General features: G+C 36.7%; 1 protein-coding gene across 6 annotated transcripts in view; it reads right to left on the reverse strand.

Annotated features, from left to right (window-relative positions):
- DYNC1I2 (dynein cytoplasmic 1 intermediate chain 2) overlaps positions 1-13,761 on the reverse strand; it is a 30,289-nt gene that overhangs the window by 16,368 nt on the left and 160 nt on the right. Inside the window, exons 1-6 of one of the 6 annotated variants that reach the window (XM_056348900.1) lie at positions 13,599-13,741; positions 11,848-11,965; positions 9,839-9,953; positions 6,404-6,494; positions 2,020-2,079; positions 682-797 (exon numbers count right to left, since the gene is read on the reverse strand). In XM_056348900.1, the coding sequence (XP_056204875.1) occupies positions 682-797; positions 2,020-2,079; positions 6,404-6,494; positions 9,839-9,953; positions 11,848-11,955 (490 nt within the window). In that variant the 5' untranslated portion in view covers positions 11,956-11,965; positions 13,599-13,741. Of the gene's footprint in view, positions 1-681; positions 798-2,019; positions 2,080-6,403; positions 6,495-9,838; positions 9,954-11,847; positions 11,966-13,335; positions 13,431-13,487; positions 13,742-13,761 lie in introns of those variants that run through there. The other 5 variants (XM_056348902.1, XM_056348905.1, XM_056348904.1 and 2 more) reach the window with 5 other exon arrangements.

Consider the following 13,761-nt stretch of genomic DNA (forward strand, 5'->3'; position numbering starts at 1 on the left):
AGTCAGTCTTATTAAATAACTACGAGATTTTGTTGTACAATGCAAACAGGTCAAGATCAGTATTTTCATTTGGAGCTAAATTAAAGCGTTTCAACATCAAAAAGCAAATTCATTAACCAACTGTTTTCTTTGGAAAAAATTCTTTCCCAAAAAGCAAACAAGTCATGACTGAAAGAAAGCATAGGTTCAATTGCTGAGAACAGAAACTGCACAGGTTAATAAGGAAATTAGTTCCTTCTATTATACTCAATGTAAAAGCTCCAGGTACAAAACCTCAGATTCTTAAGAAGGGCTGGGGAGTAACTGCTAAGTTTTTTGTAAGGATACACAGCCTTCAAGTTAAGTTGTGTGTGGATTCTGAAGTGTCATAAATACAATATATATCCCACTTTTATCAGTTGTCAGCTAATTAAGCAACTCTATGTCTAATCTGAATGTTTACTAGGAGTAAGAAAATACCATGTATTAGTAATAAGAGTAATGTTAAACGAGATGCAGAATCACAGTAACATGAATTTAATAATAGAATTTATATCAATTAGCTCAATTACCTCACATATCAACTTTCATTTACCTCATTAAGTTTCAAGATCACAGGTGCTGGTTCTAAATGAGACAGTCAGCACTATTATAATAAAAGAAAAGAAAAATAACTTTGGTAGTAAGAAGTTAACCATTCACCTTCTTTTGGCTGAGTCATAACAGGTGTTTGTGTCTCCTTTGTATATGTAACAATTTCTCGAGGAGGAAAGTCAACTTGTGTAATTTTGGCCATTCCGAGTTTAACAGGTCCGCGTCTAAATAAAATTAATAGACAAGTCAGAAAAAGCACTTAGCTTTATGAATTACTTCACATTTTGCCTAGAACAATACCCAAGTCATCATGTCACAGCACTTCTTAGTCAAATTTAAATCCAGTAAAAACTTTACTCTGAAGAAGTCATGTGATTGTGACTCATATTTTGTTATCATTATTATCCAAAATCAGCAGCTATTTATACATTTGCAACAAAAAGAAAGATGTGGATATATATACAAATATCTGGATTATAAGGTATAATTTTCAAGTTTTCTCTTTGTGGTTGACAAGAGTACTGCTACATATATGACACATCCTTATTTTCAATGGAACAGATCTGCTCACGAGAGTCTCGTTTGTAAGCACAGTTCTATGATTTTAAAGTTTAAGAACAGCTTAGTTATTCAGCAGGAAAAAGCATGTCCTAGCCCTTTTAACTTTGCTGCCCTTTTTTGTCTACCTCTGAGATACTACTGAGAATGCAGAACTGCAAGTCTAACCTGAAACCCACACACCGTCAAGTGATTTATCCATAACACTTTACTCCAGAATACAATACTGAAAATCTCTGAGCTTTCTGACCTTAGCTTACAGAAGATCCTATAAACGCAGTTATAGCCAGTATCAAACTACAATGTATAATGTACTTCCAAAAACCACACATTAATTCAGCCATTGCAGCTTCCTATAAAGAGCTAATTTAAGTATGTACTATAGTAATATTACAATGAACCAATTAATTTTCTTTTTATTATCCACCCCACTCCTAAGATAAAAGCAAAAGAAAAAGAGTAACCCCCTTTGAAAGATTTTGGTGGGCTGAATCATAATTCTTTTAGCATGATATGGGTTTTAGTACATGCTTACAATGAGCTACAGCTTTTATAAGCATATTCACAAGAAAAGATAGGGATCACTTTTAAAATACAGTTAATCTAAGCTTTTTATTTTAAATAAATGACTTTTTAAAGTTTATATTTTGTCAAAGACACTCAAAGAAAAACATGAATAGGTATGTTTTGTTACTAGACATAAGCATCTTATGTACATTGTAAAATTTCCTATTGCAAGCAAACCGCACTAAGTCTAGGGATAGTGAATTTCTGTTACTTACAGAACAGTTTCTTAACAACAACTTGAAGTCTTCATGAAAAAATAAGCTCTTATACTTATTATCCATAAGTACATGAAAGAGGGAATATAAGAAATCTATGCAATACCCCAGATCGGAATCAGAGTGAAGCTGAAGAACTGATGGATCAGTATCCCAATGCAGCGTCCTGATACCCCAGGTTGAACAATCATGCAGCATTAGCAAAAAAGGCCAGAGATTAGTGAAGCAAATACACACTATGAAATGCTAGAGTTACAGTAAGCTTATAGTTATTTCATTGTTCACAAGAAACAAAGCAATGTAACATCAGTTAAGGGAAATTCAGCAAACATTCAGTGCAATAATACATGCAGTAAATACAAAAGTTAAAAAGCAAACACAGAATTCAGAGCTATTAGAAAAGAATTAAACTATTTTAAAGATTGAAAGTTGAAGATCTGCAAACAAATGTAACCTTTATGAGAGGCAAATGAAAATATTTTAAATACTGACAAGAACCATTAAAAACTTCAAATCCCTTTTAAAATCAGTTCAGATTTGTTCATGTCATATGAAGACAGATTTGTTAACGTAATGCAATCTTGCCCAGAGCAGTAAATACGTGGAGGAAACTGTCATATTGGTAAAGGAAATGAGTCAACACATAAGCCTTTTGGTAGCAGGGCAAAAATGCATTTCCACTGGGATACAGAACTGCTAGAGTTTCCAAGACGTGACACTGCAGTAATTATGGGTTAAGCACTGCCTTGGGCTTGTAAGTGTCATCTGATTTAGAGCAAAGTCCATTTAAGATATTTAAATCTCTCAGAAATAGTGGGCTTCATATTAATAACACGTTTCAAAGTCATGTGGAATAATGAACAGAAAAGATCCATTCCAAGTTTCTTCTGTATCACAAGAAATATGGAAGGGGAAATAAATCTTCCCTCTCCTTTGATTTTTAGCCTTCACCCCTTCCCCACAAGTTTTCATTTAGTCTTAGGCAGAATTTTAACACAAGCTTGTAAGAGGGATTAACAGAAGAGCATGCATGTTTTTTCTGAAGTTCTTAGGTGCTATTATTTTTTGGTTTAAAATCATACTTTATAACACATTAAAAAAATAAGGAATATGTAATATTTACTATAAGTCAATAAAAGGTAATTTTACATTTCTATCCCATACACGGTAATGTTCTTATAAACCAGGTGCAGAATTTCTAAAGGTAAAATTGATCTCAAAAATGTACAGGCAATGCCAAAAAAGCTCATAAATACAGATGTGTCATGCACTACCTTGTTCTTGTAGAAAGTATGCTTCAGCAGAATCATTAATTATAGTTTAATTAAGAATTACAAATCCACTGTATTCATATTTAGAAAATCATTCTACAAACTGCTATCGCATCCACAACAGTAGCGCAACACCTAACCCTCTAAAACCTTTCCATATCTTTTCCTTATCAGAAAACAGCATTTTACCATAAAGTTAATTACTTTGAGTGTACTTATTCTTTAGGTCTCTGCTATTTTTCTTGACCAAATAAATTTAAGCTTGGAGTTTAATTTGGTGCCTGAGACTTCAAGCTGGGTATCGCTCCTATGTTGTTCAATCATCCATTAAAAAAAAAGAAAAAGAAAGGCAACACCCAAATCACCACCACCTCTACCTTCATGTTGTTCTGCAAAGGATGACTTATCTACAGATCCAAATGCTGCATCATTACCACACCACCTGTCAAACATTTTCTCAACTTCTTCAATACACTTGAGACAAACTTGGAGAAAAGGGCTACAAATTTAAGAGGTTCCAAGTTTTGTGCCTGCTTAAAACCTAGCTCTTACTGAGGTAGCTTTCCTGCTTTCAAAGCATTCTTTTAACTTTCAACAGTTGCTTCAGTGGTACCAGGGATAGTATGCCTTTCAAAAATCGTTCAAATCAACAAGCAGTACAGCATATACAGTTAAATGTTTCTCAGAGATGTTATTTTAGAATAAACGTAAGATCCTGAGATAAAATGTACCTATTATATGTGTACCAAAATGATGTAAAATACTGTTCCTTTTGCCTTCCAGTTATTTGTCATGCCTTAAGTTAAATTAATTTATATACAAGCTTCAATGAATATAAGTTCCTATTCTTCTACGCATGCCCAAACTTCTCTGTATCCAAGCATATTCCTAAAACTTCCTATAACTCTAAAAAGTATTTTTGGTATTTAAACTAATTCTGTGAAGCATCCACATAACCAAAATCAACTGTATTAATTTCCAGTCTTGTATCTATACCTTTAACTGACAAAAAGGAAGAAAGAACAGTATCAAACTGGGAACAAAAAATCTGTACTGATGAAAATAAAGACAGGCGGAAGTAACAGCAGGAACACAGTTTGAACACTGCTCTAATTACTAAATAAGTAAAGTTACCAGCAAGATTCAGCATCACAGAGGAGAAAAGACTAAGCTAACAGAGCAGACAGTCTGTATATTTGCAGCATCACTAGAGAACAAATAGCCACAGATGGGAAAAAAAAAAAAAAAAAAAAAAAAAAGACCTGAAACAATATGCTAATATGAAAGGGTTTGTTTTAAGATTATCAAGCATACTGGTGGAACAACCTGGGCTTTCTAAAACATCTCATTTATATTAAAGCCACCTGTGAAATGCCAGGTATAATGCTAAGGGGATATCACACAGTCCAACTTTTGCCATTAACTTTCAGGTTCAAGTATATATGTACATTAGGAATGCTGTACAAACTTGTACTACTGGGAGAAGAGAATGTTAGCCACTGGCTGGAAAATAAGCAAGGGAGACTCTTAACAGTGACTCTATCGCCTTCAATTTAGCTATACATTCACACCTCCACATGTTCAAGACCACAATCTTTTTATGCTTCCACATCTGAGAAATTGTCAAGAGACAGACGTGGTTTTAAAGTTTACAGACACAGGAAGCTATAGAGGCTTAGGATACCAGTTTTCTCAAGGCTTCCTAAGAAAGTGTATGCATAGAACATTATGTTACTGTGTCCTAGGAACATACAATCGGAGAGCACAGTACACCTGAGGCAGATAAATTCCATATGCAACACGACTTTCAATTACAGATATGTGGCCTACAGACATAGTTTCATATTAAATTTAAATTATATATGAATGGAAATAAATTATTTTTTAAAAAGTCATCAACAAATAATTTCCTGCTTTTTCTTCTAGACATATGATAACAATTTAATAAGCAATAACCACAGATTTAAAATAACATAAAGCTTGCTTGTTACTCAGTTAACAAACAATTACATTGGTTCTTTATTAACATGACAGGTGAACTTCCATTGTGTAATGAATAAGCTATGCACAAGATAGGGCACTGTTAAAAAAAAAGAAAGAAAAAGAAAGTTTGGGTTCATTGCCTGATGTCTTCTCTGTTTTAACTTAATGGTTGCTACTTAGAAATAGGTACCTTGCAACCTTTGGTCAGGTCATTAAGTCACTGATTTATTTTCAGATTAAGGTTCTATATAGTTATGCATGCGTAATCCACATGCATACAAGACATTACTACAGTCTTTTTAAAAGATGTTTCAGAGAGGTGCAAGTATACACTCTTTCTCCAAAACTACTCATGTAAGCACAAAAGTACTGATAACTGCTTTAGTTACTGTGCTCTAACTAAACTTCATCCATAATGCATACTCAGTAAATTGTAGCTGCGTGAACTTAATTTGCCAAGAAAATGTACGTTACCAATATTGATATGCAAATACTGCTCTTATTTGCAGACTGTACATGGGAAATGGCAGAAATACCCTTTGGAAGTAGTGTTTCCCACCTATCACCCATATATTGCCATTTGGAATTCCTAGTTTAACAGAAATATTTATCTGACTCTTTTTAAAGCAGCATTTCTCCAACTGCCATGCACACACAAAAAAGACAAAATAGATGTGGCAAGTACTAGAACTGAAAAAACAACCCCAACAACCTGTGGCTGTACCAACATGGCCAAATGAAAGAGGCTGAGTGAAATAATGAGAAATACTGTTCTAAGTAACGAAAAGCATAAAATTACAAGCAATGCAGTTTGTAGACAGTATCTTCTCTTAGGCCAACTATATAGAGGGGGGAAAAGGAGATAGCCTATCATCCGTACACACCCTCCTTTAGAAGAGGCTAGGAAGAGCGCCAAAGTTGGATTTTTCCAGTTTTCTATTGTCCTGAGACATTCATGCTTACAAGAACATTACCACAAGACATTCAGAATAATTTTATTTTAAATTTGCAAGTTTAAACAACTCTACGTTCATGTTGGCAATTTCAAATTAGGAAGCGTAGTTGCATTTTGAATTTTAAAGTAAAATACTTCTGTAAAACAATCACTGTTCACAGATTAAGTAACACTGTAACTTCATATTATTATAATTAAGTAATTACCTTGATTTCTTCTAAAGCTTAATTATTCAGAATACAAGTATTAAGCAAAGGACTATGACAAGGAAAGTGACATACCTAGATCCAACGGCGCCATCACCAGAGTCCTGGCTTCCAGCCTCACTTGGTGTACTCACAGATTTGGAAGATGGAGAGGTAGGAGGAGGGACTAAATAGTGAAACAGACAGGTATCCGCTGTTACTACTCGCAGAGGTTGCACAGCTTAGGATGTTTTCAAATGAATTTAACATGAAGTATTAAAAAAAAGCAATGGCAAACAAAAAATACATGGATGAAAATGAACAGTAGAAAGAGAGGGGAAAAGACAATGTTAACAAATCATGCTGGACTTCCATGCAATTGTTTGGCATTTATGCATCTAGAGTGTAAAAAAAAAAAAAAAAAAAAAGACATGGAGGGAAAGACGTTTAAGAAAAATGAATTGAAAATATATTTTTAAACTGAACTTCTGACAAACGATGGCATCCATTTTCAAAGGGTAATTTCCACTAAATCATGTTGCTTAAACTTAAAAGGAAGACAGTGGTTAATGTAGCTTTGACATCAGTTTTTCTTAAAAATTAGACACTGAATGTATTTAACAGGCATTTTTGTTTCAAAATATATAAACACCAAAGCATGGACCAAAAAAGTGGCTTTGTCATACAGCATACTGTTATTTTTGTTCTAGCTGGAATCAAATCAATATAAACCCTGCATAGTACAACAAAGTTTCTAGTGTTGGGTTCTGGGGGATTTTCATGTTTTCTTTCATTTTACTAGACAAACAGTCTAGTACTGTTGTATTCCTTTGAAGTCAGTTCATTTTCAACATGTAGATGACGACTGCAATCAAAGAGCAACATGCTTCTTGGAACTGATACATAATAGTGAATGGTATCATGCAATCTGATACACACACGAAGTTATTTCAGTATTTCTTTCAACTTTCCTTTTTCAAAATGGTTAAACTAATTATTTAATGAAACTTAGGTTTATGCTTAAGAATCAGGGGGGTTTTGAAGGCCCTTATAATATTATTACAAGCAATACATAAAACATTCATAGAACACATTCATTCCTTAGCAATCCTTAAGTCAATCGAACACAAGTTACAAATATAAATTGGTATCTACTCTGTCAGGGGTCAGACAAGGAAAAGTTCTGAATTTAGAGCTGCAATGTTCCTACAGAATTCCCACAATCACAAGTATACTGTAAATTCTGAAGAATGTTCCCATCCAGTCCCAAAACAGACATGGCTCTGGCTGCCAAAAATTCCACCCTAAATTTACAAAAATCACAGTGAATTCTTCAATTTAATAAAAATTCATTCCTCCCACAGGAAGAGATTTTCATATAGATCTAGAGTTATATCTCAAATTCATACATGCACACACATAGATTTTATATTTTATTTAAATATGGGTGTATATATAAGAGCACATATATGTATTCTTCAGCTTATCATTATTATCTACTGAATAATCTATACTAAAGGAAATGTCCATAGGCCTTTATTCCTACATTATTTTTATGCGTTATCAGAAAAGATGAGATTTTAACGTCACCCTTTCTTAACCGAATAGGTGACGCGAGAAACGCGTTGCTGCTGTTGAGAAGTCGGGCAGCTCCAGCGAGCAGCCAGCCGGCCAAGGGACCCCAGGAGCTCCGGTTTGATGCTACAACGCCCTCTTCTGGGACAAACTGCCTTCAACAGAGTCTTCCCATTAGCGAGGTGGAAAAGACCAGGAGTCTTACGAAAAGACCATGCGAATTTCCACCAGCCCCAGCACAGAATGAAACTATAATACCTTCCTGGAAGTCATTTCGGTTCACTAACGTATGGCTTCTTATATAACGAGTATGGTAGGTATCAAAAGTGTACTCGCATCGGTAAGGTCCCTTCTCCCATAAGGGCTACCTCTCTCTGGCAGTTTACAGGAATTGCCTTAGGGATTTTTAGTACGATTTTCTGTGAATTAATCTAATCTCAAACTATCCACTATACCGACAATGCGAGCTCAATCTATCTGCACACCAAGCTGGTCAGCTGTGAGCGAGCTTCAGTTCAGGAATAAGATCACTGTAGTATCACAGTTTGCCAGTACCCAGTCAGCAGAGCCAGCCTGTGCCTCAGGCACAGAACTGTGAGTAGGGCATTTTAGCTCGATTTAGGATACAGATTAGATCTAGGTATCTTGAAAAGGAACAGAATTAATTCCCTGTGAATCTGTGTACGTCGAATGGTGTGGTTAAATAGATGCCTAATAGAATTAAACAACACTTGCAGGGGTGTGACTCAGTGTCAGCACCTCAAAGAGCTTTCAACAAACAGCTACTCAAAGTCTATCAATTACTTGCTTTAAAGACTGTCTATACTGTAGTTTTCAGATTCTCTGTCACAGATTTTTTAAAAAAAATAATCAACAACCACCACCATACGCATTTCAGCAAGTCTCATCAGCTGCCTTAGTAAAACCTCACACAAGAAAGTGTTCAACTATTAGTCTGCCAAACAAAGTTTCTACTAGATGAGACCTGGTAACTTTAAGTGCTGTGCACTAGTGCCAAAATAACCCAAATGCAGTCTCTAGTCTGTGCGAACAGTTCAAATTACTAAAAATGACTGCTGTGGCTGTTGGAATGGGAACAGCTATAATGCTGTTTATTCCACATTCACTTTTGAACACTTGAGGACTATGCAAAAGCAATTATGAAGACAGAATCACAGATTAGCATATACATAAATTATTTTATTTGCAAACCAGTTGCAATTGACCTTCAACACTGAGTCAAACTGAAAAATAAGTTTTAAACCCCTTTGATTTCAGAGCTAGAGACAAAAAGCAGAGTTGAATTACCACTCTTCACTTTCATCTTCCAGAAAGATGTGGCTAGGTAAAGGCAAAAAGCAACAACCAATACGCTAACCCATCCAAGAATGGCATTAATCATCATTCTTGATAGTTAAATTTTATTCTTAGCTTTGCTATTATTCCATCAAAGTCAGCCAGGTATTTGAGATAAGGAAAATTAGGGTGTAAAAGACACAGGAAACAAACCAACTGCACAAAAATGTCGGAATTAAAATCTGGCATTATGAAAAAGAGAAAGGAATAAAATAAAGAAGAATAATGTGCAGGGAAAACAGGAGAAAAAAGAAAAAATACTAAATAATCCACTAAGTTTAAAACCTATCTTTGACAGAAGTGAATGTAATTACACTTTAGTAACGTGTACTGAAGCACATCACTTGACATTTAAAAGAGACCATGCAGGAGAAAACAGTACAAAACCCAAACCGAAACAGTACAAAACCATGTACACATCACAAAATACTGGCCAGAGAATTTTCATGCTAGCTATATAAATACCACAGTCCTAAAAAAAAAACCAAACTGACCAACCACCCCCCCAAAAAAAATATTCCAAGAAATCCAAAACCATGCCCACAAAAAAAAAACCAAACCCAAACAAAAAAACTCCCAAACTAGGATTAACAATCCTACCAACAGGAGACTCGGGTGTCAACCCCATGCTCTGAAGTAATGCCTCAGCTTCTCTTCTCTTCTTTTCAAGATCAGATTCTTCTTGCACAGGAAGAACTTCTTTCTTCTGATCAGTCTAAAAATAATTCCATACTCAAGTTACAGCATTCAACAGGTATTCAAAACAGTTTCTTTTCTTTTTTTTTTGAGATCTCATAGGGGTTTTTTTATGCTACTGAAACCTATCATCATACAAGTTAGATATTTGACTGTAGTAATTCTGATGGTCCTTTCTGTAGATAAAGCAATCAGCAGACAAGAATCACAAAATTTTGTAGCTTTGGTACGGTCTTTAAAAGACATAAACATGCAAAAATTGTCTTCTCATTTGCCAAAATGACTGCCACTTCGTAAGATCAAGAATACCTTTTTTACACTAATGCTAAGCACTGTAAAATGCAAGGACTTAAAAACACATATTATGTATCTGTGTATAAAAGTATTTTATTGTTCCAATTTTGAAGTGACAATAACTGTCAGAGAAAACACTCTAGAGTTAGAATGACAGTAAGACACACCCTTCTGGTCAAGAAAGTATTAGGACACTTGCTAGACAGAGCACATACTCAACTGTGTAGCAATTAAGAAAATATGTGTAAGATGTAAAGCAATGATTGCCCATGTGTGCACTTTAAGTTATTTTTTAAAACAAAAACATCAACATGCTGTTTGGTGCGAAAGCTTTCTTTTGAACCTCAGGTTTTCAAAAAAAAAGGAAGTCTTAAAAAAATAACTCTGCAGTAACTTCAAGTTTACAGAGCATTTAAGTAGTTTTCTTTAAGTTGTGCTATTACCTCCTAGATTTCATGCAAAAAAAAAAAAATCCTCATCTTCAAAACCAGAAATAACACAAGCTCTACATGTAAAACATGCTTGAACACTCCCTATCTTCCCCTTCTAATTTTACTGCTCATTCATTTACAGAAGTATAATTCATAGCCTAAGGTGTTCACAACTCAGTCATTGGCAAGTGAATATTTTTATAAATATAAATTGATGGTACAAATACAAGTCTTTAACAGAAGCATCAAAATCCAGACCAAGCTATTCCATCCCTATGCCATGATTAAGGACTAACTGCTCCTCACGTGACTGCACATTGTGCTTCTAATCTATCGCACAATTCCTTTTACAAAAGGAATTTTGAAATTTTAGAGCAAGTTCTCAACTGATAAGCTGTTGTATCATATGTGGAATCTCTGATACAGGTGATACATTCCTACAGGCTCATAATTTAAAATATTTCCCTCTCCTTTTTGTCTGAATCGTATAGCTGGCAGCTGCCCAGTCTTCAGTCACACGCTAATTTTGAACACCTACAAGATAACCAAACCACAGAGAAGTCTTGAAAAAGTACCCCAAAATACCACACATTCCAGCAGAAGTTTCTTTTATGAGGTATAATCTGCATTCAGGAAAAACACTTGACTGTCACATACTTCAGCAAAGAGACTTAACGAAGTCTGACACACAAGTAGCGTATACACCTTGAGTGTTGCTTTGATTTCAAAAATCAGACTAAAGATGAATCAAAGACCAGAAGAGTGTAGCAAGTTGTTTGTACAATAACAATACTGACAGTCTGACAATTCATATGGATATCCTCCGAACTGCACTTCAGAAATGAGCTCTCTAAATAACATCACAACTCATTAAGCAGAGCTTTTATGTAATACCTTACAGTGATTTGATTAATGATGTCCCATGCACACACTAGTTTTAGAAATCCAAACTTAATGCAAGCATAGGATTTAAAAGAAAAATTAGAAGTCTAACTCACCAGATGGGTAATTATAAAGAAAACAGTAGGTGTTTGCTCTTACCAGAAAAGTGCTATGTTTGCATCAGCAACTGATCATTAAACAGACAACTCCCTGAATAACATGTAGCAAATGATTAAGAGAACCTACCCTTAAATTTTCAGCAAGTTACACATGTAGTCAAATTTCTAAGAGAAAATTATTTCTTACTTCTTTTTTCTTTCTTTCTTCCTCCTTTCTTTTCTTCTCCTCTCTGATTTGAGCCAAGCGTTGCTTCTTGCGCTCCAACTCTGCCTTCAGTTCACTTTTGTCAGACATGGCTGAAATACTGATCAACAGAAAAGATACCACTGTTTGGTTTGGGGATTTTCCCCTTTTTTAAAAAAAAAAAAAAAAAGATAGCAGCTTTCTTTTAAAGAAGCTACTAAAGGAACTACCCTAACTTACAAACAACAGAACTCTGAAAAGTCTTAAAGTAATAATTTAGAAAAAGAAAAATCACATTTCTATGTCCACATTTCACTTAACACATTTTCAATATTAAAGGGACTGATTTAAAACAGAACTATGATATGGTGACAGCCTCCATTCCTAAGGTAGTTCTGACACCAAAGGAACTGCTTTGAAATAAACATTAGGCACCAAAAACTGTGTCATCTGATCTTACCACAGGATTCGGTACAGCTACAGAGCTAACTATGAGACTGAAAACAGCAAGAAAAGTACCGACACTACCTTAACTTTTCACTTCAACAGCTTAAACATTGGCACGCTATAACTTAGAAGCATGTAAGCTATATATCCTTCCACACAGAGTTGCAGGATTCAAAATACAGATTTATTAAAAGATTTAGTGGGATTACTATAAATTGCAAGGCAAAGTAAATACAAGCACGACGGTCAGAAAAACTCTAAAGTATATGCATTATCTTCCACCCCTCCAAATGTTTTGTGTACTAAGAAAATGGTGGATCTTTTAAAGGTGAAAATTCTACACAAAGTTTCGCTACATAACTAAATACAGACAAGAAGGTCAACAACAAACAAAAGGTGAAAAAAACCCCACACTTCAGAACTTAACAAATATTTAGAACACAGGTATGAAAAACTGCATAAATGGGCTGTGTGAAAAGAAGTGTTTTTAAGCAAATCTAAGTCAGTAAAGAAAGCACAGCAGTGGTTCCACAACAGATGACGGATCTGTAATACTTTTACACTAAGCTTGATAACAAAGATGCTACAGCAAGCATCAGTAATATAGCTGTTCACTAATTCAAAATTAAGAAAACCTGGAAGCATTTGCTTCTAAGCACAAGAAAGGATGCAAAATGATGTAAGCCTCATACATCTACCCCAATATACTTAAAAGTACATATATCAGGGTAAGTGTATGCATTCCTCCATGTTGTCTGCAAACATTTAAGTGCCAATAAATAAATTTACTGTCAGCAGTTTCAAGTGGCATTCCCGTGCCGCTTTAAAACAGCGCTGGGAGGGTGCGCTGTCACCACACCACGGATTCCTGCCCCCCACCCGCCTTTCTAACGCCGAGCCGGGCCCGCCGAGCGGCTCAGACGGCGCCACCCCCGAGGAGAGCGGCGCCCGCCCCACCTTCAGCGGGGCGCGGTGCCAACCGGGTGCGCCGGGACCAAGCTCCCCACCCCAACCCCAGCGGGAGCCCGGCAGAACGCTCCTCACCCTGACGGGACCCTGCACGCCCCGAGGCCCCAGCGAAGGCAGCAGCGCCGCCGAACAGCCCCAGTGCCCGACCCCACCCTCTCCCAGCTACTGAGGGCCGAGCCCCGGCACGGGCCACCCCGCGGCCCCACCCTGTCTGCCGCGCCCCTCACTTGACAGGGCTCGGCCGCACACAGTGGGGTCCCCGCCGGGCGGCGGCGGCGCCGAGCCGGGAGGAACCGCGGCGACGGGCGCGGCTCGGCCGCCGCTGGACAGCCGCGCACCTGGCAACGGGACCGCCTTCCGCTCCAAGCGCCCCTCGGCCGCAGCACCCTTCCCCGCTTCCGCCGCCTCACAAAGGCGCCGGCAGCTGACAAGCGGCAGCCTACGGCGGGCGCCGAGGATCACACCAGCTCCGAAAGCGTTGCGGGATGCGCAGGAACTTAC

The sequence above is a fragment of the Falco biarmicus genome, chromosome 8 (assembly GCF_023638135.1).
Source record: "Falco biarmicus isolate bFalBia1 chromosome 8, bFalBia1.pri, whole genome shotgun sequence".
NCBI classification, from domain to species: Eukaryota; Metazoa; Chordata; class Aves; order Falconiformes; family Falconidae; genus Falco; species Falco biarmicus.